This window comes from Notamacropus eugenii, chromosome 3 (genome assembly GCF_028372415.1).
Source record: "Notamacropus eugenii isolate mMacEug1 chromosome 3, mMacEug1.pri_v2, whole genome shotgun sequence".
Taxonomy (NCBI): domain Eukaryota; kingdom Metazoa; phylum Chordata; class Mammalia; order Diprotodontia; family Macropodidae; genus Notamacropus; species Notamacropus eugenii.
Window position 1 is genome coordinate 288,709,973 of NC_092874.1, and position 27,280 is coordinate 288,737,252.

The 27,280-nt window shown below is 44.8% G+C and overlaps 1 protein-coding gene across 4 annotated transcripts in view; it reads left to right on the forward strand.

Moving 5' to 3' along the window:
* The window catches only part of TCP11L2 (t-complex 11 like 2), a 49,869-nt gene that overhangs the window by 18,118 nt on the left and 4,471 nt on the right, over window positions 1–27,280 (forward strand). For all 4 annotated transcript variants that reach the window (XM_072655817.1, XM_072655815.1, XM_072655816.1 and 1 more), the window contains 7 exons: window positions 833–968; window positions 2,214–2,334; window positions 6,266–6,486; window positions 9,618–9,754; window positions 22,016–22,203; window positions 23,811–23,992; window positions 26,205–26,374. In XM_072655817.1, coding sequence (XP_072511918.1) covers window positions 833–968; window positions 2,214–2,334; window positions 6,266–6,486; window positions 9,618–9,754; window positions 22,016–22,203; window positions 23,811–23,992; window positions 26,205–26,374 — 1,155 coding nt within the window. The remainder of the gene's footprint in view (window positions 1–832; window positions 969–2,213; window positions 2,335–6,265; window positions 6,487–9,617; window positions 9,755–22,015; window positions 22,204–23,810; window positions 23,993–26,204; window positions 26,375–27,280) is intronic.

The following is a 27,280-nucleotide window of genomic DNA, read 5'->3' on the forward strand; positions in this document are numbered from 1 at the left end:
AAAAGACTAGGTTAAGTTTCCCCTGTGATACTTAGTAGCCATGTGCTTCCCTCCCAGCTCAGTTATCTTGTAGCTAACATGTGTATACTTTGTATCTATTTTTTGTACATATGTTTCTTTTCCACCAGTAAGAATATTAGCTCCTGAACAAAAGGACTATTTCCTCTTTGTCTTTGTAGCCCTGGTCCCCTGCCCAGTACTTTCATAAATTCTTGTGGATTGACTGATTGATTCAACCTCTGAATTGCATTGGTACAGGGAATTTCCACACTAGAAGTTCCCTACGTTGATGCAAACACAAGTTTAGGACACGTAAGAGAGATCAATCATTCAACAATCATTTCATTAAGTAATTATTAGACTCAGGCATTGGGCTAATAAGATAAAAAAAAATCCCTGCCCTCAAGAAATTTACATTTAGATGAAAGAGAAATACAGTACAAAGTATTATGTGAAGTTCACGGTGTAGGCAGCTAGGGACACAGCCCTAGATCTGGAGTCAGGAAGACCAGAATTCAAATCTGGCTTCGGACATTTAGTAGCTATGTGACCCTGGGCAAGTCACTTAACCTCCGTTTGACTCAGTTTCCTCAACTATAAAATGAGGGTCCTAATAGCACCTGTCTCCTGGGGTGGTTATGAGGATCAAACGAGATTATATTTGTGAAGCTCTTAGCATGTGTTAAGTGCCCAGTACATGCTTGTTATTATTTTAAAGAAGAAAGATTTCAGTCAGAATATAAGTGGTATCAGAATGTGGGAGGGTCAGGTGTGAGGTCACTACTCTCTAGAAGTGAGGCTCTGATTCATCTTGGACTTTTTGCCCCTTTAGCTACAAGCCCGCCCAGAGTGGTTACGTTTGATGAAGTAATGGCTGCTGCCAGGAATATCTCCAACATGACTCTGGCTCATGAGATCGCTGTCAATGAGAACTTTCACGTCCAACAGGGAGCCCTGCCAGAGAATAGGTGAGTTGGATGTGTGTCTGTGTCAGAAGCAAGTCACAGCAGAGGCCTTAAGTCCGAAGCTGGGCCCTGGATTCAGTTCCATGGTCATCGGGAATCCTCTCCCACTTGGGGACGTTTGATTCCATGAGAGGATGAGCTGCTTGCTTGCTTATGTCAGTGGTCAGATGTTTTGGTATGGGTGAGATTGGCTGCAGAGACTGGGAACTAAGTTCAGTACTGGGTGGCAGTGGAATATAGTGGATAGATTATTGGAGCAGGAGTCAGGAAGCCCTGGGAACAAATCCTGCCGCAGACACTTATTATTATTAACTGTGACCCTAGGGGAAAATCCCTTCTCTGCTTCAGTTTCCTCCTTTGTGAAATAAGAAGGTTGGGCCGCATGGCCTCTTGGTTCCCCTCTAGCCTCAAGAAAAATACCCACGGCAACCATTTCTGCATTGCTTTGATGTCTGCAAAGTGCTGTATACTATTATCTCACTTGAAGTTTTCAGCCACCTTATGAGGCTGCCTTCACAAGTATTGTGAGCCTCATTTTACAAGTGGGAAAACTGTGGCTCAGACAGGATCCTAGCTCTAGAACTGGGAGGGATCTTAGTGACCATCTAGTCAGACCCCCACGTTGTACAAAATAAGGAGACTGAGCAAGGGAAAGTAAGTGACTTCCTCAAGGTGTTATACAAGGAATACGTGTCAGTCAAGATTGGAACCCAGATCTCTGTGGCTCCCCAAAGCCTCAAGAACTACACTGCCTCCATGGCAAGGAGCAATTGCTTACTGCGACTGAATAAGGCATGATACCTTCAGATACACTGGTGGTTATAAGGAAAATTCTTTGGGGAGATGAATTTTCATCTCTCTTGGCACAGTTGATTATTTTATCTTTTTTCTTTCCCTTGTTAAGATTGTGAAATGTGCCAAGGGGAGAGGCAGAACTTGATGAGTGTTTTGTTGGATAGCCTATAGACTCTAGGCTTAGGAACACCTCCTCCAAGGAAATACCCCCCCCCCCCCCCCCCCAGTTTTGAGGGCAGGGCTGAAGCCATGGCAGCTTGCTGCCTTCCCACAGGAAGCCTCTGATTGGGGACTGGGCTGATTCAAACAGGTGCTGACACCTCTGAGCTGAGCTTGGCAAGCAGATGGGCATCCTCAGGGACCAGAGTCTCCTTTGGCTCAGGTTTGGAATTCTGGCCTTTGGGAAAGGTCAGTTTAGCCGATTCTCACACAGTGATCACTTCTTCCTCGTAGCCTGGCGGGTCGAGTCAAGCATATTGTTCACCAGGCTTTCTGGGACCACCTGGAGGCGGAACTCAATGAAGATCCTCCCGAATATGAACACGCCATCAAACTGTTTGAAGAAATAAGAGAGGCAAGTTGATAGTACTCTCTGTCCCTGTCCAACCCCATGATCAGCTCTCTCTCTCTCTCTCTCTCTCTCTCCTCCTGCTTCGCTGTCCTTCCCTCTCTCTTTTTTCTCACTCTCTTTCCCTCCATTCTTCTCTCTTTCCCTTCCTTTCTCATTTTATTTTCCCTCTCTTTCTCTCCTCTTTCCCTCCCTTTCCCTCCTCTCCCTTTTCTGTCCTTCCCTTCCTCTCTTTCCTTTCTCTCTCATCTCCCTGTATCTTTCTCTCCCTCTTCTTTCTTTTTTCCTCTCTTCCTCTCTCTTTTCTCTTCCTTTCTTTTTTCTCTCTTTGTCTCTCTGTCTCTTTCTCCCTTTTTCCCTTTTCTCTTTCCCCCCTTCTTCTCTTTATTTTTCTATTCCTTCATTTCTCTTTTTGTCTCTTTTTCTCTCCTCTCTCTGGCTTTCCCTCTCTCTCCCTCCCTACCTCTCCCTCTCCTTTTTCCTCCCTTGTTCTCTTTTTCTCTCCCTCCTTCCCTCTTTCTCCCCCTTCCTCTTATTCTCTCTCACTTTGTCTTCTTTTATTTTTGAAACTAACCAGTTGGATTAAGAGTCAGAGGATTTGAACTCCATCTCTGTCATTTACTGCCTACAAGTCTTTTCCCCTCCTTGGGCCTCAGTTTCCCTATCTGTAAAATGAAGGCATTGGACTAATTGGTCTCTGAGGTCCCTCCCAACCCTGGATCTGAGATCCTAAGTCACTTCCTATCTCTAGGTCTCAGTTTCCTTAGCTATGAAATGAGAAAGATGGAGTTGGCAACTTCTGAGGCCCCTTCCAGCTCTAAGACTGTTACCCACCCATCAGAGACTTTATTTTTGCTCCACATGGCAAAACTAGAAAGGAAATGTTGCTGCTTTTCATTTCTTCTCCCTCGCTCACCACCTCTCTTTTTCTCCCTTCTGGTCCTCACTTAGAGGTACCAGAAGCTTAACATATATAGTTCTTTAAAGTAGTGTTTCCCAGTCTCTACGTTGCAGACCCCTGGAGAGCCACAGAGTTATGGCAAAGGCTCGTCAAATCTATTTGACACCTTGCAGCATCATCCATCTATCCATCCATCCATTCATTCATCCATCCATCCATCCATTCATCCATCCATCTATTCATCCATCCATACATACATATATATCCACTTATCACACATATAATACGTGACTCCTATGTGTCTGTCAGTCTCTGTACTAGTTGCAAGGGATAAAAATTGAAACAAAAGCAACTTCTATCCTCAAGGAGCTTACATTTTATTAGGGAAAAAAACATATCCCCGTCCCGCCCAAAAGCAGGTACAAAGTAGACAGAAGAAGAGGCAAAGTGTCATTGTGATCTTTAGTTAGCAACTGTATCTTTTGACTTTGTGTTGTGTTCCTGTTTTTTGTTTTGGAGTGGAGTTTTGGCCCTCTGAATCTATCAGTGTGAACAGTTCCTTCCACTCATGGGTAACTCCTGCATTACTCAGAGCCTTCAAGGGGTCCTGAGAGGCTCAGACCTTGGAAGTGCCCTGCAGGCAGCAGGCAGGCCCACTGGCTCAGAACTCCAGAGCTGGAAGGGACCTCAGGAGCCATCTAGTCTAATGGATCCTGCTCCTAGAGAAACTTCCATTTGGTGGCACCTCAGATTCCAAACAAACACTGTTTGGAACCAAGACTTTTTGATTCCATGACCAGCCCTCTAGTACCATGCTGTAGATGACTGTAGATTGAATCAATCAACAAGCATTCAGTCCCTACCATGTGCCCTGCACTGGGCCAAGAGCTGGGGATATAAAGAGAGGTAAAAAGCACAACACAGTTTTTGCCCTCAAAGTGCTTATGTTCTAATGGGGGGAGACATAAATGGATACATACAAGATACATGGTGATAGGTATCAGTCAGGTAACTCATTATGTCTCAAAGGAAGGAAAATTGGAGAAGGAGAGAGTACCAGCTGCGGAATCTGCATCTCTTCTGTGGATTCCTCCAACCTGGTTTGTTGTGACTGCTACATAAATTATCCCATTTTCTGTCATAGCTTTAGAGCTGAAAGGGGCCATCTAATCTAGCCTCCTTATTTTACAGATTGAGGAAACTGAGGCTCAGGGTGGTGTAATTGACTACCCATGATCACACAGCTGGGAAATAACTGGACTGTTGTGAGAGGCAGTGTAGTGCAGTGGGTAAAGAGTCAGCCATAGGACCAGGAGCACCAGGGTTCAGTCCTGCCTTGGACATGTACTGACTGTGTTACCTTAGACAAGTCACTTCCTCTTTATGATCCTGTTTCCTCCTGTGAACAGTGGAGACAATCATTACACTTACCTCCCAGGATTTTAGTCAAGCTACAGAGAGATGACAGAAATAAAGTGTTTTTCAATCAGTAAAGTTCTACGAAATATCAGTTATCATAATCCCTATTTTATCTGTAAAGTGACTTTCCCAGGGTCATGCAGGTAGTAAATGCCATAGCCAAGGCATGTGACCCAAGGTCTGCCCTATACCCATTGAATAACATTGCCTTAGGAAACTACCTTGGTAGAAGAGGCTTGGCCTATCTGCCGTTCTCAGGACACCATGCCCTACAACCTGCCCTTCTGCTTCTGCCAGCTTATCTGCAAAGGTTTTGAAATGGTGCCAGGAACTCTGGGTGATCTGAGCCCTGCTGCTTTTAGGCCTGCTATATTGGGAATTTGCTGCAGGGAAAGCGTTTTAGTTCAGGAGAGAGGGGGGGAAGGGAAGAAAGATAGGAAGAGAAGAAAGGGAAGAGGTCTAGGGAGAGGAAGAGGAAGATGAAAGAGAGGGAGAGGAAAAAAGAAAAGGGATAGAGAGAGGAGCAGGGAGGAGAGATAAGAAAAGGAAGTAGGATCAGGACAGTGCCTTCTTTTGGAAGCTTTGGTACCCAAGGCCCTCCAGTCTGCTCCATAACTGGTTCCATCAGGACTGCTTACACCTGGAGTGAGCTGGCTCCCATGGGTACAGAGCTTTTCCCCCTTGGTACAAACCTGTGGTTTCACTGGTGTACAGTACTCCCAGGAAGGAATGCAGGTTCAGTGCAGATCAGCCCCATCTTTGCAACTCAATGTGAGGTAGTGAGGTCGACTTGGCCCCTTGCCTATAGGCTGTTTCACAGCTTCAGAGCTCCCCATCCAGCAGGGACCTCAGAGCCTGTCCCCTTACCAAGTCTCAGAAAGGCAAAGTAACCATAGAATTTAAGTGATTCAAGATCTATATCTAGAAGGCCTTGGAGGCCAACTAGTCCAACCGTCTGATTTCACAAATGGGGAAACTGAGGCCCAGGTGGTTGTAAGTGACTTGTCCCAGGTCACACAGGTGATAAATGGAAGAGGAGGATGTGAACCTTTTTCTTCAGTTGCCAAACCTGTCATTCTTCCTGCCTCCAGCTCCCACAGCTGGCATCCAGATGCCAATCACTTCGCAAACATTTATTAAACACACTCTGTGGGATAGGCACCGTACAAGGTGGGGGAAGAATGAAATAACCTCCCCGGAGAAGAGCAGACATCCCATCCTGACTGAGAGAGCCTGTCCCTTCACCAGACTGCACTGCCTCTTCTATTGTTTAATTGTTTTTTAATTTTCAACTTGACCAATGCTAGCACATTGAGCATTTCTATGTGCAAAGAATTGTTATTGTTATTATGCAAAGAGCAAAAAAAGCAGAGTGTACATGAAACCACAAATTTCCATTACATACTGATTTTTTTAAAGTAGGGTATACCACTTGCAGCATGTTAGTTCCAAGGTTGTCCCATTTGTCTCTCTCTCTGAACTTCCTTCTGTTCTATGTACATTTCTTTCTGTGTCATTTTCATTGCTTTGTTTAATTTAGGGAAAACCACTCACCCCTCAACCCTTAAATTCTCTTACCTGGGGTTTTCTCTTGCCTCTCTCCTCCCTCCCCCATAGACTCTTCTCTCTTTTCTGACTCCTGGTGGAAACCGACTCCGGACCCAGATCAGTGAAGTTCTGGATTCTGACCTTATCCGGCAGCAAGCTGAGCACAACGCTGTGGATATCCAGGGACTGGCCAGTTATGTCATCAGTACCATGGGTAAACTGTGTGCTCCTGTCCGGGATGATGACATCAAGGAACTCAGAGCCACTGGCAATATTGTGGAGCTCCTGAGGTTGGTGGTGGTGAGATTCTGTTCTGAGTACTGACCGTGTGCCAGGGTCCCATCCTCTCCTCTGGAAGATTAGGGAATTGTCCCTGTCCTCTGTCTAAGCTGACATTGTTCTGTTCCACTTGGATGGAACTCTTTCTTTCCAGCAAAGATTGTTGTTGATTGACTTTGTGACCCCCAAATGAGGTTTTCCGGGCAAAGACACTGGAATGATTCGCCATTTCTGTCTCCAGCCCATATTATCCTGTATTTATTTTCTATAAGCTCGTTTATGGATGTGCTGTCTCTTCTAACAGACCATAAGCCCTTGACGGCAGGAATCATTGGAACAGAAATTTTGAGCTGAAAGGAAACTCTCGCTCTAACTACTTCATCTTCCTCATTTTTCTGATGACAAAACTGAGGCCCAGAGAGGCCCATGACTTATCATAAGATTGTCGATTTAGAGTTGGAAGGGAATTTGGAGAGTCCCAGGGTGGGGTTGAATGACTTGTCCAAAGTCATACAGGCTGTATCAAAGGTGGAATTTGAGGCGAGGTCCCCTGACTCCAGAGGCAGGGCTCTTTCCACTGAAATATCCTGTTTTTGTCTTAATATTCACAGTGTCTAGGATAGTGGTGGGCATACAGGAGTGCTAAGTAAATGTTTATTGATTGATTTCAAAGGAGGAGGTAGTGGTGGGAAAGCCCCTCATACATCTCTCATCTTCAGATAGGCCCATACCATGGGTTCCCATTCTCCCCCACCCAACTACAAAGTCTCACCCAGTGCAAGGGCTAGAAGGGACGAAGTCTAACTTCAGAGGAGTCAACTGAGCCCCAGAGTGAAGTGACTTCCCCAAGTCACCTAGCAGACACATGCGTAGGCCCCAGCTTGAACCCAGGTCTTCTGACCATGAGTCTGTGTCTTGGCCCACTTAATGATGGCTGTTTGTTAAGTGACTTGAGATCTGAGTTTTAGAATGCTTGATCCAAGGGATCTGACTACATACAGAATACTTCACATGGGTAATGCATGGCCCCTTTTCCTTTCTATTTCAGTGTAAATGGAAGAGAATAGAAGCAGTATGCCAAGGAACCAGTTAGGCCCCTTGCTGATTTCTAGAGAAAAGTCTTAATTTGTTCTTAAAAAAAAAAAGTTTGGGAGCAGCTATAGGTGGTGCAGTGAGTAGAGCACTGGCTGGAGTCAGGAGGACCTGAGTTCAAATCTAACCTCAGACGCTTGACCTTTGGCAGGTCACCCATCCCCAATTGCCTTGCCTTGCCCCCTCAAAACAAAACAAAAAGTTTTCTTGATGCTTTTTTTTTTTTTAAACTCATCCTAATGGTCTGTCTATGGATGAGAATTACCCAAGATGGGTCTGCAGGGATAAACTCCAATCTGCATCGTTGGAGGAATTAGTCAGTCAACAAGCATTTCTCAGGTGTGAAATACTGGGAATTCAAAGAAAGGCCAGAAAAAAGTATCCCTGCTTCAGAGTGCTTACATTCTAATGAGAGAAAGAACCCATAGATAACTAGGTCCATACAAGATGCAAGCAGACTAGATGGAAAGCACTCAGGAAGGGGAAAAGACACTGGAATTGACAAGCTCTCATATTTTTTGGAGCTTATCAGCTCCCCTTCCACCACCACTCTACCACCACATAAAGCCATCTTTTGTACCAGATGGCACAGTTGGAAACAGGATGAAACAGTGGCTAGGACAATGGTTCTGGGAGTCAGGAAGGCCCAAGACATTCCTCTGTAATCCTGGCCAAGTCTGTTCACTTCTCTCCACCTTGTTTTTCTCATCTGTAAGATGGGAGGGTAGTCTCTAAGGTTCATCGTAGCTCTAAATCTGAGATCTTATGGAAAAAGAGTTGTTGAACAAATCAATATATTGGGCATGTACAACAACATCTAATTACTCCTTCCCCCTTTATCTTTATTTATTCATTTATGTGGTCTAATTCCTTTCTATGACTTGATGGAATGACTCACCTAGATATTTTATATCTTAAAACATTTCAAGGTATTTTAAAGTATAGAATACTTGTAGTCAATATGCTTACTTAGTACTTACATTTTGTATTTACATATAAAATATTTGATATTTGTATTTTATACTTAAGTATAAAATACTTATGCTGACATTCTTATAGTTGACGTACTTAATTTTTATATTTTATGCTTAAGTACAAAATACTTTTGTTTTATACTTAATATACTCAATACTTACATCCTGTAAATAAATATTTTACATATAAAATACTTTTAAATACCTAATACTTAAGGATATGTAATATATAATATAAAAATACTTCATACTTAAGTATAAACTGCTGAAAATACAATTTAACAATAAAACATTCATTATTAGTAAAAATTAATTTTAAATAAGATAGTATTTTATAATACTTTTAAATACCTGTTGGAATATATTGCCATAGAATTCTTTGGAGAATTGCTTCATTTTACTGGGCCAGATGTCATTTATACATTTTAAACATTGGTTTCTTTTTCTTTTAAAAAAATTTATTATATCTTTTGTCTTCATAGCAGTTTCATTTGCAAACATATCCTTCCCTCCCCCCTAACCTAGAGAACCATGCATATAGCAGCAAATAAAAAAGGGGAAAAAAGTCAGTTCAGCAAACCAAAGTGTCCGCCATGTCTGACGGCATGGTCAGTGTTCCACATCCAGAGTCTCTTTTGGCAAGAGGAAAAGGAGGACATTCCCTTCTGTCTTCGTCAAGGCCAACTTGGATCGTTATAATTACCCAGCACTCAGTTTTGATTAGTTTATTGCTGTCCTCCTCCCTCCCATTTAAGCTGTAGTTGTTTGTCATGCCTTATTTTCCTAGATCTTCCTTCTCTTTTTCTCTCTCCTTTCTCTCTCTCTCCCTCTCTCTCTCCTTCTCTCTCTCTCTCTTTCTCTCTCTTTTTCTCTCACATATATATGTGTGTGTGGATGCATATGTGTTTGTATATGTATATATACACATATGTGTGTAAGTATGTGTATAATATATTTTCCCCACATCTCCATCAGCCCATGCAATTTGGAAACCGAATTTCTTAAGCCAGGGCTTTGGTTTTTGCTTCTCCTTTTCCCCTTCCCTCTCTAACTCATTCTCATTCTGATTTTTAAAGACAAATATTCCATGTACTGGACCTCATGAAGATCGACATGGTCAATTTCACCATCAAGAGCCTCCGACCCCATCTTCAACGCCAGTTGGTGGACTATGAAAGGACAAAATTCCAGGAAATCTTAGAAGAGACTCCCAGTAAGTCCAGTGTTCGTGTATTGCCTCTTAAATCAGAGAAGTTAGCCATTTTCACTTGCTTGCCTCAGGAACGCGTGCCCCTGAAGGTTTTGTTGTCTCTAACTCTGATTTTGTGTGTCTGTCTCTGTCTGTGCCTCTGTCGATGTCTCCTTATCTTCCTTGCCATCTGTCTTTGGCTCTTCTCTGTCTTTCTTTGTCTTTGTGAATCTGTGTCTCTGTACAGATCTTTCTCTGTGGCTTTCTGTCTCTGTGTATGTGTCTCTACCTCTGTGAGCATGTCTTTTTCTGTGTGCCTGTATGTGTCCCTTTTTGTCTCTTTTTTACTGTCTCTGTGGCCCTCTATTTGTCTCTGTCCCTTGTGTGTGTGTATGTGTGTGTGTGTATGTGTCTCTGTGTATGTGTGAATCTCTGTGTCTCTTTTATCTCTCTGTCTCTCTCTGTCTTTTTGTCTCTGTCTCTAACTCAGTCTCTTTGGAACAAATATTTTTCTGTCTCCAGAATCTGAATCATTCTCTTGGTAACTTTTTTGGTTTCACTTACTAAGACTTGGCCAAAAACGTTTGTTTTCAAAGTTCAGCTCCAGGCCCTATGTAGTGTGATGGTGAGAGTTATGTGCCTGGGTTTGGATCTCAGTTATGTGACCTTGAGTCAGTCACTTATCTCCTAGAAGCTTTCTTGGTAAAATGAGGAAGATGATGCCTACGTGACCTGCCTTCTGAGGCTGTCATGGGGAGCAAAGGAGACCACAGGATGCTAGGGTGAGAGCGGAAAGGCCTGTCCTGGTGGGCAGGCACTGTGCTGAGCCTGGAAGTAAGAAGGACAGAAAGGGAGCTGCCAGGGTCCTGAAGCTTATCAACAGATAAATATGTGTGGTGTTATTTGAGGGCCTTTCCTTCTGTCTTTGCCTTCTGTGGAGAATGTGCCTAGCACTATTATTGCTGGATCAGTGTCCACAAGGTTTAGTGACTTTTCCAGTAGAAGTAAAAGATATCCAGGGACGGTGGGAAGATTGGAAGATCTAGGTTCAAATGCCTCCTCTGTCATTTACCAGCTAGGTGACCTTGAGGAGTCACTAAAGCCCTCTTGAGCATCGTTTCCTCATCTTGGAAATGAGGGAATTACCCTAGATGGGATTCTTGGAGGCTGTCTTCAGTTCTAGATCTGTGGTCCCTGTTCCAAACTATTCTCCAGAATAACCATCGGTATTGAATTTTGGGATGACACAAAGCTGGGAGGGATAGTTAATCTATTGTCTTGCACAACCAACCTTGGAAAAGTTGTCAACAATCCCAAAGAAAGGTGATGCAGTTTAATGGGGATGTGGCAGACCAAGGTTGAACAGCTCAATGGAGGTGGACCAAGTCAAAGAAAGCTAGCTTAGCAGCCATTCAAGAGATAAGAGATGGAGGGCACGAATGGACTGCAAATACACCCAGAAGGAATCACATCATGGTGGGCCCCAATAGGAAAAACTGAGCATCCCAGACAAGGGAGCTGAACCCCTTCCCTTCCCCATCAGACCCTCATCTAGAACACTTAGCTCAGTTCTGCTGGCCACCTCTTAAGAAAGGAATGGAGAAAACAGAGAAAAGCCTGCAGCCTGTGGCCAGGATAGCTCACAATGAGGAGTCATGTGGTGTGAACCTCCAGAAGGACCTGGGGATATTTGAACTGCAGAGAGGAGATTCCTTATTGAGGAAATCCAGCTCTCCCTTTCCGCTGGTTGGATCTCAGGGACAATCAAAATGTACACTGAATGTGAGTGCATATGAGCATGCTCTCTGTCCAGAAGTCCCTTACAAAGTGCAGAGGAGAGCTCTAGGTTATATCCATCAGGGTTGGAGCTGGTGCTAGTTTTTATTTGTATGTATGTGTTTGTATGTGTATTTTTTCTCCCTTTTAAAAAAAGGAAAAGCAGGCCAAGCAACTTAGTTTCTAAGAATTAACTTTTGCTCAAAGTCACCTCTTAATGTTCTGACCAACTGTTGCCCCTTGCTTGGTCTAATATGTGCCTCAGTCAAGACAGACATAGATGGCCAGATGTGCTTTTACTCCATTTCCACCAAGACAAAACAATTTTTCCTAAGGAATTAAGTCCCCTTTGTTTAAGTCTGGAAGACTCGAGGACTTACTTAGCTCTGCAACTGAGCTCCAGAAGTCTGCTTGATGGGAAACCATTGGTTTGTGGAGGTTTGTAACTGTATTTCCATAAAGTGATTTTCTTTGTAGTTCTATTTTATTTATTTAAAAATATTCTTCTGAGAAGGGGTCTGTGTGATTAGCTAGCATTGATATAGCAGTTTGAGTTTTTTAAAGTGCTTTATACTTACTGTTGTGCAGCAGAAAGTACCAGACCTGGAGTCAGGAAGACTCATCTTCCTGACTTCAAATACAGCCTCAGACATTTACTAGGTATGTGACCCTGGGCAAGTCATTTAACCGTTTGCCTCAGTTACTCATTTCTAAAATGAATCAGAGAAGGAAATAGCAAACCACTCCAGGATCTCTGCCAAGAAAACCCCAAATAGGGTCACACAGAGTGAGATACTACTAAACAATCGCAAATTACGTTTATTGTCTCATTCGATCCACACAGCAATCCTTTGAGGCAGATGCTATTACTACCCGCATTTTACAGATGAAGGAACTGAGGCAGAGAAAGGTTAAATGATCCTCCTAGGATGATGCCACCAAGAAAAGATGAGGAGCCCCTGGCTTCCAGCTGCAGGGGAACTCGGAGTTTGGAATCATAGAAATGGGACCCAGATTCAGGCTGTGCCACTTACTTCTTGCGTGGTTGTTCTTTCTGAGTTTGTTTCAGTTTCTGAAGCAAAGTGCCTATAAAATAACAAGTCTGGAGCAGAAGGGCCTCTAAGGTCCCTTCCTGGTCTAAATCTATGACCATGGGATCCTTGTCTGACCCTCTTATTTTACGCAGGAGGAAACTGAGGCCCAGAGAGGTTAAGTCACTTGCACCGAGTCACACAGGTGGGGAAGAGCAGAGCAGAAAATTCAGACCACAAGCATTGAGATGCTCACGAGGAAGCTGGGCTCAAGGTGGTGCTTGCGGAGTTTGATCTGCTCCAAGGAAAGGAAGACTTTTATTTGGCTCAAAGATTTTGTTTCCTTGACTTATGGTTGTGGTTGTGGGCCTGGAAGGGAGTTCAGAGATCATTTGCTTTAAGCCTGGCATTTGACAGATTAAGAAATTGAGGCCAAGAGGCCTAAAGTCGCCCAGAGTAGCAAAGTAAGGCTTGCCTCCTCCAGCTCCAAATCGCTTATTCCTTTTCCTTGTTCTCTTTTAGTGAAAGCAAGGGCAGAATGGCCTGGGAAGTCAGGTCTTTCTTTATAGCATGTAGCAACAAGGCATGAGATCCCACGCCATGTTAGAACAATTAGCAGGAATTGGAGATGGGTTTCCAGTCTTTGATCAGTCCGTGGGCTCATCCTTACCTGTGCAGTCACTCCCTTCACCTGTACAGGTTGGGACTCATCCACACTTTGTCCATTCAGTTCATTCTGACAAGCATTTCTTAAGTACCTATCATATGCCAGGCACTGTGCTAAGATACTGAAGATTCAAACACAAAAAAAGAAAAAAGCCAGTCAGCAGACACTTCTTAAGTACCTACTGTGTGCCAGGTACTGTGCTGAGTGCTGGGAACACAGAAATGAAGCTGGACAGTCCCTTCCCTCAGAGTGTTTACAGTCATTAGCCCATAGGAGGAAGCTGAAAAGGGGAGGATGGGGAGGGAAAGGTTCCACAGGCTGGGATGGGGTCCAGTGACTGGTGGGAAATAAGAGGTGACTGAGCTTGTGAACCCTCTTTAAATGGAGTCTTTGGGAGGAGTCCTTTGCTCTAGGCTGCCCTCTGGCTTTCCAGTCAGAGGGGCAGAGGGTGAATACTTCTGAGTATCGAGGCTGCTGTGTTTCCTAAGGGTATGATGGAGGAGAGCCAAATGGGAAACAAAGAGAGGGCTTGGCTCAGCCATATGCTCCAACCTCCTCATTTTACAGCTGAGGAAACTGAGGCCCTGGGAGGGCATGTCCTTGATGTCTTATTGATATAAAGTGTTGTTTTTTTAAAAATTGGGTCTAGATCTGTGATTTTATTAGCATAAGGAGATTCCAGTGAGAAAATCCTCTCTACCAATGCGTCAGCAACTGTTCTGCAGCTGGTGGTCATAGAGATTTTATTCAGAGTACTGAGATGGCCATGGCCCACCATGACCCACCCTACCACAGGTCAGAGGGAGGACTTAAAGCTAGCTGAGCCATAGTCTTGTTTGGCATCTTGCTGGGCCTCAATTTTTTCATCTGTAAAATGAGATTGAACTTCAAGGCCTGTGATATTCCTTTCAGCTTGAGTGAGTGGCCAGGCAGTTCAATAGGCAAATGCATCAAGTCAGAGGACTTGCACTCAAAGCCCAACATGATGACTTTACTGCCTGGAGAACCTCAGGCAAGCCCTACCTATTTTCTAGGTCCCAGTTTATTCCTCTGCAAAAAAGAAAAAAAGACATCAAGAAGATCCCTTCCATCTTGAAATCTATCTCATTCCTAGAAAGCTCTCAAACAAAAGGTCTTGTCCTCTTTCACAGTATTACTGTAGGGAGGAAGAGAGGAGATTGTTTGTACATGAAATTCCCATGACTTCCTTCACTGTGCACAATATAAAATGCAGGCCTTGTTACTCCTTCACAATGCAGCTACTCACATCTGCAGCTACTGTACATCTGTATACTTTGGACAAGATGGATTCTCTAGTACCTTCCAACTTGGGGAAAGTCTCTCATCTTAGCTTGAAAGGCACACCCTGATCTAGCCAGGAGTGGGGGAGGAAGGTCCCAACATGAGCCCCTCCTCTACATGGAGAAACTGAAACTCTGGGATTGATGTCCAGTGGCAGAGCCAAGATGGGATCTCTCAGAGACTGCTGCATCCCCCCTGAGCCTGAGCCGCTCCCCAAAGGGAAGCATACTTAGCTGGACCGGCTGGCTTTCCTTTTGTCCTTAGGTCGAAAGAAACTTTCTCTATAATTTGTTTGTTGTAAAGCAGGCGCTTAAAACGCAGATAGGCTTTATCTTGGCTGTGTAATTACAGATTTGGGGTGATTTCTACAAGCTATTTCAGTGAGGGCTCCATTTATTTCATTTTTTTTTTCTCCAAACAAAAGCTTAAAAGAAGACCGAAAAGTTGGGTTAACTGTGATGGAAACAAAGAACTGTGACATTTCATGGGTGGGGTTGGGCACAGAAATTCAACTTGACTCAGGGTTGGCAGAGATGGATTGCTCACAAGCTTAGGGGAGGGCTCTCTGTCTTTTTTGGCTAGCATTCTCAGAGGAGAGGGAGAGGGAGGGGGGAGAGAGAAAGGAGGAGAGAGAGAGAAAAGGGGGAGAGACAGAGAGGGAGGGGGAGAGGGAATGGGGAGGGAGAGAAAGGAGGAGAGAAAGGAGAAGGCGGGGGAGAGAAGGGGAGAGAGAGAAGAGGAGAGAGAGAAGGGGGAGGGAGAGAGAAGAAGAGAGAGAGAGAGAGAGAGAGAGAGAGAGAGAGAGAGAGAGAAGGAAAGAGAGGGAGAGAGAGGGAGGGAGGGGGGAGAGAGAGCACTGAGTTTGTGTGTGTTTTAATAAGCAATTATCCAGCAGTTGATACCATACAAATACCAGAAGCAGTCTGATTTTTTTTTCATAAGAAATTCTCGAAGTTAAGGCCCAGGGTTAGTGAATTCCCCTTAGAGGAAATAACACTGACAGCAATATTCTTCACTTTCTGGAACTTTTTTTTTTTAGTATTGATCAATCAGGAAGTAAGGTGCAACCTGTGCTAGACACCCCTGGGGACAATGCTAAGATGAGTACAAAGCAGCCTCTGTCCTCAAGGAACTTGACTTCTCCCGGGGTATCAGAGGATCCTGGACTTAGAAACCAACCCAACTGGTAGTCAGTCACCAAACATGTACTAATCCCCTGTTGTGTTGTGCTATCATATTGTATTCACTACCATGAACGCTGGCAGTAAAAAGACAAAAATGGCGCCATCTCAGTCCTTTAGGAACTTAGGTTGGGTCATAGACTTTAGAACTGGACAGGACATTTAACCAATCTCCAAGCTGGTATTAATGCTGCGTTCCAGGCATTGTGTTAGGAAGGGGGATTCAGTCGAAAATGATCATGTCCTTCTCCCAGAAAAGCTTAAATAAGTGACATTCCTAGGGCGATTTCGTGTTCTTTGAACCTCCTAAGTACCCTGAAGGTGGGAGCTGCTGGCACTGTCTTCATTTTACAGATGAGAAAATTCTGTTGTTGTACTGTGGTTTCAGACGTTTCTGACCCTTCGTGACCCCATTTGGGGTTTTCTTGGCAAAGATACTCGAGTGGTTTGCTATTTCCTTCTCTGGCTCATTTTACAGATGAGGAAACTGAGTCAGGCAGGATGAAGTGACTTGCTCAGGATCACCCAGCTAGTAAGTGTCTGAGGCCAGATGTAAACTCAGGAAGATGAGTCTTCCTGACTCCAGGCCCAGCCCTCTATATCTGCCTAGGTGAGAAAATACCAAGAAGTCATACAGCTAGCTTTTGAAATATCTCCTGACTCCAAGCCCTGTCTCTGTTATGTCAGAATGCCTTCTTAGGTTTTGAATTCTGGTCTTTCACTTACTCTGTGCCCACCGTCCCCCATTGTGCTAGGGATGAGGATAAAAAGACAGACTAAACCATCCCATGCACATGTAAGTAAATACAAAATATAAAAGGCAAATACAAAGTTGCAAGGGGATTGGGGGAGGAGCTTGCTGGTAGCTCAGATCACTTAGTCTGGGTAGAATGAGGCTTTTAAGCAACGCTGGCAATGAAGAGGTGCCAAGGTGCAGGGCTAGACTGGGAGATTTCTTTAGTCCTGTGTGATTCTGGACTAGTCATTCCCCCTCAGCTACATCATCTGTAAAATGAGGTTAGCTTGGGCGCTGCAGCTTAGGAAGGGCATTAATAAGGCATCAAGTGAGCAAAGGAGGATGACTATGATGGTGAATAAGCATTATTAAAGGTTTACTCTGTGCCAGGCACTGTCCTAACAGCTGGGGATGCTTTCTAGGAAAGTATTTCCATAGTCCCTACCTGGTGGTATCCTGTGCCCTGCTCATAGAGGAGCAAGGTAGGAGGGCATGGATGCACATTCAGCTAGGAGTTGGATTGGACGGCTCTCTGGAAGGGGGTGCTGCCTTCGGTGACCTGGAGCTCACTGGAAATGGTGGCTTTTTGTCCATGAAGTAATTCTAATCATGATTCAAGTGAAACAGAAGTGGTCAAAGTGACCTTCCTTATGCTGAAGCAAGATTTGGGCTCAAACAGACCAGGAGGTTGGAGTGTTCTCGGTTCTTGGGGCAACCTGTCAGTTTCAGGGGCCTTCTGCCAGCCTAGGGGCGGGGCCTGGCCTCCCTTCCCCTCCCTGCCCCCTCCCTGGGGTTTGCCAGTCAGAACTTGAACCTCTCCCAGACAAGACTCCTCTTATCCACAGCCCAGATGAGTCTACCTCTCCTACAAGGATTCCAGTGTTTGGGGGGCGGGAAGAACCATGGGTAGTGCTTCATTTTTCAGTGCTATTTTCTCTCTTCTCTCTTACCTGGCTTCTCCCTGTCACTTGCCATATTCAGTCAATCAACATTTATCAAGCACCTACTGTGTGCTGGTACAGTGCTAAGCCCTGGGAACACAAAGTAAAGTGGCTGCTGCCCTTTTGGAGAGCACTCTTTCTGGGGAAGCAAGTACATGTGAAGGTAAATGGGAAGTATATTAGAGGACAGGCCCCTTACACCCTGAAAAGTAGACACACCCTTCTTACCCCACCCAACAGGGCTAAATATAGAAGGAAATACAAGTTATTTTCAGTGTTGGTTAGATTTTTTTTCTGGTCGAGCTGCTTGTAGGTCTTCTCCCTTTCCTCTTCCTTCCTTCTTTTCTGCTTTCTTTCCTTACCTTGTCCCTCTCTCTCTCTCCTCCTCCCCCTCTTCTCTCCTCCCTCTCTCTTTCCTCCCCTCTCCCCTCCCTTTCCTCTCTTCTTTTCCTCCTTCCTCTCTCTCTTTCCTCCCTTCTCCCCTCCTTTTCCTCTCTCCTCCTCCTTCCTCTCTCTTTCTTCTCCTCCCCTCTCTCTCCTCCCCTTCCCTCTCCTCTCGCCTTACCCTCTTTCCTGCTTCTCCTCCTTCCTCTGTCTCTTTCCTCCCCTCTTTCCTCTCTCCTCCTCCTCTTATCCTCCCTGCCCCCTTTTCTGCTTTCATTGTGTTGTCTTACTCATTAGATTGTAAGGTCCTTGAGGACAGGGACTGTGTTTCTTTTTCATATTTGTATCTATCCTTAGTGCTTGGCACAGTGGCACATAGTAGGCTTTTTGATTATTTTATTTTCTTCTATGTTTTCTGCTTGACCCTCCCCTTCCCCTCTCTCCTTTCTCCCTTTCTTCTCCCCTTGCCTCCTCTTCTCCTCCTCCCTCTCCCCTTTCTCTCTCCTTCTATCCTTTCTCTTTTCTACCTCCCTTCTCTTGCCCATTGGAAGCTGGTCTCTCCATGCCCCATCTCTCTCCAAAGGTGCTCTATAAGTAAACCTTTTTTTGGGGGGGGGGGGAAGTGTCTTTGAGTAAAGATAGAATGAAAATGTGCAGATGCCACCAGGTTTGGAGAGATTATATTTCAAATGTTAGAACCAGGGAAATGGAGAATGAAGTACCATTCTCAGTAGTGATGAAAACAAATGACAGAATTCAGAGGAGGAGCCTCTTCCCCGGGCCTGCCAGCACCTTGCTCTCTCAGACTTAGCTGCTGTACCATCATGCCCCTTTCCAGGCGCTGGAATCTCTCTGGAACTGTATTCTTTCTCCAGTGCCCTTAAAACATGAAGTAAAGCATTTTTCAGGGACAACCTTTGGAGCCTCTGGGACCTAGAGACATTGGATGACGCTAAAAAGTCTGGGCTGTGAAAGTAAAATTGTCCAGCATGGTTCAGACTATTGTTCTTTGGGGTATGGATGACCAGACCTAGATGATCCATGGTATGGAAACACAGGGGCTAGAGTGTTAGACTTGGTGTTGGGAAGCTGTAGATTAAAATCCCACCTTGGACTAGCCAGAGGATCCTGGGATGGTCACTTAACCTTTGTTCTTGTACTCAAGGCATCGTTGGTGTGCTTGATTTTATTATTACTTAATGTCTCATGGAGCTATCAGCTTCCACTCAGACTTTTTAAAGGAGTTGTGTTCTTCAGTAATGTTTTGTGCTGTTTTTACCAAGCTGTTAACTCTCTTTTCAAACTTTTCTTGCATTGTTTTCTTTTCCCAATTTTCCCTTCACTTCCCTTCTTTGATTTTTAAAACTGCTGCAGGATTCAGTCACTATAGACTGCTGGAAAGTTCTACAGGATTAGAGTGAAATCCTGGCTTTCCACTGACCTCCTGGTTTCCACTGACCTGGGTCTGCTGCCACAATTATTCCATTGTAGGCTTATGTGAGGCCTGAAGGTCAGAATAGAATCCCCACTCTGCTGTTGGGTTCAGCATTGCACAGCTGTGGTTTTGGAACTTGCTCCTAGATCCATACCCAGCTCAAGTCTCTCTTGCTCACAGCTGCTCCTCTCCACCCTGGAATGGTAACCTGCAACTGGATAATGGGTAACAGATATGCCAACTGACCCTTGTTCCTGTTCCATGGCTAGTACAGGGATTCCTTGGGATCTCTTTCTGCCCTGGTGTTCAGTCTTAGCCTCTTCACTGCCCCAGGGCCTTAGGGTGCTTCCAGCTGCCTTCACTGCCACTGGACCACACTCCTGGCCAGTCTCTGCCCTAGTGTCCTCAGGCCTCTATGTTTGTCTTCCTAAGCTGCCCTGGGTTAGAAAAATGACTCCCTGTGACTTTTTCTTGACTTTCCCCATTAAAACCCAACCTGGCACGTTTTCTAGATCACTGTGGATGAGGAGGTTCACTGATTGAGTCAGGTAACACTACTTCTTCTCACACTTGCCATCTCAACTCTGCCCCCTCTTGGCTTACTATACTTGGAAAGAGCTGGTAAAGTTTTGACTGGGCCAGTTTCCATAGGCAGAGACATTCTTTGACTCCTTTTGACAGAGCAAGGTTGCATCATGGGATCACCAAATCATCAAATTAAGAGCTGGAAGGGGCCTTGGAACCCAGGCCCTCCATTTTATAATGGTGAAAACAGAGGGGAAGTGATTTTCCCCAGGTTAGTCAGTAGAGGATGTGGAGTTGGAACCCACGTGGACAGACTGGAGAGCTCTGTGCTCTTTCCACTGCCCTACCCTGCCTCACTTCTGGTATCCATTTTCTTCCTCTTTGTTTATAGTGTTTATCCCTTTTCTGATCATACACAGCAAATCCCTGCTACGGAACAATCCTCCACCGGACCGTCTCTGGTGCTCGTTTGCAGAGGCTTACGCGATGCTCTTATCAGTTACAATGAATGGAAAATATTTCTGCACCTCCTCAGAGCTGGGCTATGTTTGGCAAATACTAATTTTAGGAAGGGTACGCCGTGTGACGAGGAAGCAGTAGCTCTTTCCTTCATGCCTGGTCATGGGCTCCTCTCAGCCTTTGAGCAGAACATCTGTTGTGGCCAAGTGTGTGTTGGAGCTTTATCAGGAAGCAGTTCAGGGTGGGGGAGGGGATCAGGGAAAGCCACCATAAGACAGGACCCAGCCAGAGGACCTGGATTTGAATCCTGCCACCACTGCTTCCTGTCCTTGTGACCTCAGGTCACTTGACCTCATCTGTAAAATGAAGAGGTTGGGTGAGATGACCCCTGGGATCTGTTCTATCTCTAAATTCTTGATCTTATGATCAAAGACTAAACTTTTCTCTGTTCTGTGAAAATACAACAACACTTCGATACGTGCCTTCAGTAACTTTCAGGGTGGGGAACGTGTGACCTCAAGGCCACATATGGCCCCCTGGACCCTCAAGGGAGATCATTTGACTGAATTCCAACTTCGCAGAAAAAATCCTTTTTAAGAGTATTTAAGCCTTAGATAATCACTCATCCAGGACTTTTTTTTTGAGGGGACAGGGGGAGGCAACCAGGATTAAATGACTTGCCAGGGCCACATAGCTAGTAAGTGTCAAGTGTCTGAGGTTAGATTGGAACTCAGGTTCTCTTGACTCCAGGGCTGGTGCTCTGTTCACTGTACCACCTAGCTGCCCCTAGGATTTTTAAAGCACCTACTATGTATTGCCAGTACACTAAGCATCAGTGATTCAGAGATAAAGAATGAAGCAATGCCAATACTCATGAAGCTTTCATTCTATCAAGGAGATGACCTATGCATATATAAATGTAGACAGGATAATTCTAAACAGAACAAATGCAAGGTAAATATAAGGGAGCTTGGGAGGAGTGGAGCTAGTGTTTGGGGAGGTCAAGAAAGGTTTCATGTCGAAGGTGGGGCTTGAGCTGTTTCTTGAAGGAATAGAGGGATTCTCTGAGGTGCGGGTGAGGAGAGGGGGCAGCCTAGGCATGAGGGATGGTTAGTGCAAGGGTGTGAACTCTGGAGATACAGTGTCACATGTGAGGGAGAGAGAGAAAAGGCCGGTTTAACTGGATCTTGGAGTATGGGAGGAGTAATGTCCAATGAGGCAGGAAAGATAGGGTAAGACCAAGTCCTGTTATTCATTTGTGTCTGACTCTGTGACCCCATTTGGAATTTTCCTGTCAAAGATCCTGGAGGGTTTGCCACTTCCTTCTCCAACTCATTTTACAGATGAGGAAACTGAGGCAGACAGAGTGAAATGACTTTTCCAGCATCACACATCTAGTAAGGGTGGCTGAGGCTGGATTTGAACTCATGAAATTTGAGCCTTCCTGACTCCAGGCCCTGTGCTCTGTGCACTGTGGTGCCCCCTGCATGTAGTAGGAGTGTAATAAACAGTGACTGTCATTCCTCAGCTGGTCGGTAAATCTAGGGCTGGAAGGAGTCTCTGAAGCCTTCAGTCCTGCCCCCCTCACTTTGCAGACAGGGAAACTGAGACCCAAAGATGTGAAGGCCAAGGTTTTCAGTGGCAGAACCAGAATTTGAACTCAGAACCTCTTACCTCCAGCTCTGGCACTTTTACTAAGCTTCCTTCTCTGTGTGTTGGCTTCTGAAAGGCCGTTCTGTAAGATAACAACAACAGTGATGATGATGATGGTGGTGGTGACTATCATCCTTCTGGAGCTTTAGGGTTTGCACAACACTGTACATTCCTTATCTGACCATTCCCTCCCAGGTGCCCTGGATGTTACGAAGGAATGGATAAAGGAATCTGTCAATGAAGAATTGTTTTCTCTTTCGGAAAACGCCTCCTCTCCTGGGGCAGAGAGTAGCCCCAGACCCAGCCTGAGCCCAACCACGGTGCTGAACAACAGTTACTTGAAGCTGCTGCATTGGGATTATCGCAAGAAGGAATTACCCGAGGTAACCACCTCCCTGGGGTTTTCTGCATTTTAATCCTCTGGTTCCTGGGAATTTGATCATCTTCCATACATAAAATAGTGTCTAATTGATATCACTTGCCAAGATAATTGTAAGAACAGCTGATGTTTATTTACAAAGCACTTTCTCCTGCAGACTCCCACTATCCCATAGTAAGGACTAAGTCAGTGCTTTTGGTCTTACTGTGAGGGAAGTAGGGAAACTGAGGCCAGGAGGAGGGGATGTTAAGGGACTTGCCCAGGGTCACATAGCTAGGAAATATCTGTAACTTTTATGCCTATGATTTTGGTGACATTTGAACTCAGGTCTTTTTTACTTCATCCTCAGTACCCTACCCACTAGACCACAGTGCCTCTGAAATAAGTTCACATTTGCAAGTATAATATAGCATTGGAGAGGTAGTGGTAAGAGTGTAGGGGGTAAGAATCAGGCCATATGAGTTGGAGGTCTGCATTTGTTTCTCCAGCCTAGTAGGCATGAAGTAGGACCTTCCTAAAGGCTTGTTATGTGATTGCTTGATTATGTGACCCTAGGTTAGTCACTTCCTGTATCTGACCTTCAGTTTCCACATTGGTAAAAGAGAGAAAACATTCTTAAATTACTCATCTCACAAAGTTGTGGAAACAAATGAGACGTGAAGCCTTCTACCAATGACTCAGCAAGCATGTGTTCAGCACTTACTATGTGCTGGTTCTTGGGATACACAGAAAGGTAACAGATAATTCTTGCCCTCAGGTACCTTACAGGCTGATACTTAAAAAGCTGTTCTTATTATTACTGCTACCATGAATAATGTAAATGCTGGGTGCCAGCTGGGTGCTGGTAGGTACCGCATCCTCCTCCCAACTTCTCCCCTTGTTACGATAATAGTAATGAATGAAAGTATTTATTAAGTGCTTACTTTATACTAGGTCTTGGGGATACAAATAACAGAAGGGAAGACATGCCCTACCCTCACAGGCCCTACATTCTAATGCAGAGAGACCACATATTTTGGTTTGAAAAATTACTGAGATGGTCAGTGAAGTCATAGGGGAGTGGGCAAATATATCTCATAGAGTAACTAGGGTAGTATTGACTTGGTGATGGCTGTAGAACTGAAGTGAGGGCATGGGGGAGAAGGGCAAGAATATCCAGCAGCAAAATGGCTGGAAAGAAGGTAGCTGGACCCATAAAGTGAAGCTTAGCCCCATACAAGGGGTGACCCAGGCACTCACCACATAGATCACTACAGGGGCCCAGGGCAGGTATTGGAAAACAGAAAAGGGTTGTCTTCCAACAATATTAGCTGGCTGATCTGTAGCACATCTGTAGAGTTCCCAGAGTACTTTTCATCAAGTATCTCATTTAAGTCTTGAGACACTCTAGATCCTAGAAACATTATAATTAAATTTTGCATGTGAGATTTGAACTGAAAATCCAGTGCTAACCATCACACCACACTGCCTTGGGAAAGTCTTAACCTCCCTGGGTTTTAGTTTCCTCATCTCTGAATTGAGGAAATTGGATTAAATGCTGCATTGTGGGTCAGTCATTCGGCTGCGTTTTTTTAAAAATGATTTTTGTTTTGTTTTATTTTTATCGATCAGACACTAATGACAGATGGAACCCGTCTTCAGGAACTGACAGAAAGGCTAAATCAAATGAAGGTTATTGCGTGCCTGTCACTAATCACCAACAGTATGGTGGGCACTCTGATAGAAGGCTTGCCTGAGCTCTCAGATCGACTGAAAAGGATTTCCACCGTCTTACTTGAAGGAATGAACAAAGAGTAAGTTTGTGAAACCAATATGGGTTCACTTTATCCTGTAATTCTTCATGGAGTTTGGAAAGTATGAGCCCTCTGGGATTGCCAAGTGGGATTTTCGTGACTGTAACTTGGAGCATCTTACCTGATGTGTTTTTCTTCCTCCAGTGCCTTTTAATATTACTCAAAGCTTATCAGAGGTAGGCTACCTGCGGCCTCAAGACCATGGCCCTCAAGGTCCTCTAGTGTGGCTCTTTGACTGAATCCAGACTTCACAGAGCAGATCCCCTTCATAAAAGGATTTGTTCTGTGAAGTTTGGGTTTGATCTAAGGGCCTCACTTGAGGACCTCGAAGGCTGCTGCGGCTTCCCCACCCCTGGCTTGAATGTTCTTGGCCAAGGTAGGAAGAGGGATTTTCCATGGCTAGGACTAGGAAGGGTGCCATGTTTCCAGTTAGAATGAAGATGTTAGAACTCATCTTTGTGTTGTCTGAACAATGCCAAAAACCAAACCAAACCAAAAAACCCTGACTTGCAAAACTCAGTTCTGGAAAGCTGCTGTGAGTTGGGTTACCCTAAGGTACAGTGTACCTCCATCTTTGCTCTGGGTCCCTCCTCCCTTCTCTTTTTCCCTTTGTGCCTGCATTAATCTTATAGAAGGGAAACTTCTTCTGAGTAGCAATTATTTCATTCTTTGTATCCCCACACACAGTAAGTGATTAATATATGCTTGCTGATTGGGAGGCAAGTTTTGATACAGGGGAAGGAGTACCAACTCTCTCTGGAGTCAGGTGACCTGAGTTCACATCCCAGCTCAGATGACTTATGTGTTCCACCAGGAACTAGCTCACGAGTACAATTTTCACATTAACCTTACCCCTGTAACAAAATAATGACAACTATTTATTAAATGCCTATTATGTAGAAGGCACAAGTCCATTGCTCTCTCTAAGACTCAGTTTCCTTTTCTGTAAAATGAGGATGAAATGACATCTCCAACTTCATGAATTTGTTGTGGGGCTCAAATAAGATAAAACTGATGTAAAGTGCTTTTCAGGCTTTGGATTAGATGCCTTCTCTGGTCCTTTAGGGCTCTAAATCTTTGATCTTAGGATAAATCACATAATCTTGATTCAGTTTTCCCATCTGTTTAAGGGGTTGGGACTAGATGCCTAAAAGGAAACCCTTTCCGCTCTAGAGCCATTATCATAGCATCCCATGATGCTGTGTGTGAACATCAACCATTGTTATCATTGATGTGTCTTCATTTTTACCAAAAGGGAGCATGTGGATACAGAGCACTCTGTGAGTCAACAGGACCTGGGTTCGAGTCCCACCTGTGGTACTTAGAGGCAGTTAGGTGATATACTCGATAGAGTGCTGGACTTGGAAAAGGAGGGAGACATGAGTTGAATACTGTCTCAGACACTTAGAGTTGCATGTACCTGGGCAAGTGACTTAGTCTCTGTGCACCTCACTTTCCTCATCTGTAAAATGGGGATAATAAGATAACTTATGCAAAGTGCTTTACAAACCTTAAAGCATTATGAATGTTAGTTCTTATTAGTCATGCTGGATGTGCCACCCTGAGCAGGTCCTCAGACACCTCTTTGAGGTGAAGATGCCAATCTGCATTTGGAGGAGGAGAGTCCTCACCTTGTGCTAATGAAGTCACAGAACGAGAAGTAGAGGGCTGGGAACCCCGGAGTTTAGGTCCCCCCTTTGGCTGTGTGACCTTGGGCAAGTCACATGAACTGATGGGTCTCAAGGCATGCTGGTGGGTAAAATGAGCTGTTGAACTCAATGGCCTGTAAGCACAGCTTGTGTCTGTAGATCTGTGGTCCTGGGAGCCCTTGAACTGGAGAAGGTTCTGAAACCTACTGAAAGTGAGGGTATTGGATAAGGAAGGAGTAAGCTCCATTCACTGTACTGCTAGATGGAATTGTCAGAAGTGCTTTATCAGGGGGCAAAGAAGCACTGGGGAATTGCAAAGGAAATTGAAAAATTATAATATGTGAACCTAACTCTGCCTCTCTCCTTCCCCCTCCTCCTCCCTCTCCCCTCTCCTTCCCTTTCCCTCTCCTTCTCTTTCTCCTTCCTCTCCTCCTCCTCATCCTTCTCTCTCTCTCTTTCTCTCCCCCTCCCTCTTCCCTCTTTCTCCCTCTGTCCTTCCCTCTCTCTATACCTCTCTTTCCCATGGCCACTTTTCCCTTCTCTTTGCTACCTTCCCCCAAAAGAACTTTTAACCTCCAGGAGGCCTTGAATTCCATAGGCCTCCAGACTTGTGTAGAAGTCAACAAGTCCCTGGCAGAGAGAAGCTTATCCACGCTAAGTCCTGAGGTTCAGGCCAATCTCATGGGTCAGCTCTCCAGCATCGCCGAGGGCAACCCCATCTGCTCCCTGATTGGTGAGTCTGGGCCTTCTGGGATCTGGGTGATGAATGCTTGCTTCTTTCTTCAGGGAGCCCACAAAGAATGACCGAATGTCTTCAGCCACTCCCAGTATCTCTCCAAAGTAGCGTCATTTCATCTCAGCCAATGATTTTCAAGATTGCTTAAAGACCTTTTGTACTAGTTAAATGCATTTCATTGACTGAAGTGTTGTGACTTGAAGTTACTTTAAGGATGGACTGGTACTTCTACATTATTACTAATTACCATTATTATCACAACACAGACTTGCCGCTCTCTGTCAGTAGAGGTCACTTTTACACTGTTGAGATCACAGAGCCTTAGGATGTAGAAAATGCTAACATCCGCCAGCGTGGTCTTTCTCTCCCCTTTGGCGACGTTGAAAGAAGCCACAAGACATTGCAGAGGGCGGGCACTCCCTGTCTTGGCCATTTGCAGAGTCTTTGGTGCTCGTCACTTTCTTGTCTTGGTCTTCAGGCTCCAAAAGAAAACCATGTCCCCCTTCTTCTGTGTTCTTGAATTTCCCATTCAACCCCACAAGCCAACTCTTTGTTCCTACACAGTCTGGCTGGATGCCTATGAGCCAGGAGCAACCCCAGGCTTCTCTCCTATGAACTGCTGCTAAGCCTGTGTCCCTGTGCATTCAGGTTTAGGGGAACGGAAGGCAACAGAAGTGGGGTTGTGGAAAGTGATCTTTTCAAGGGCAGGATTTCTGGTGCCTAGTATGCAGTAGGTACTTAATAAATGCTTGGTGATTGCTGGATTGTACAGTTTCAGCTCCTTAAGGGCAGGGACTGGTTTTTTGGGGGAGGGGTTTCCCTTTGTCTTCCCAGTTCCTTGCTCTTGGTTGGTGCTTGTTTAACTCATTGAAGAAACAGGTTTTGTGGGTTAGTGGGACAAGC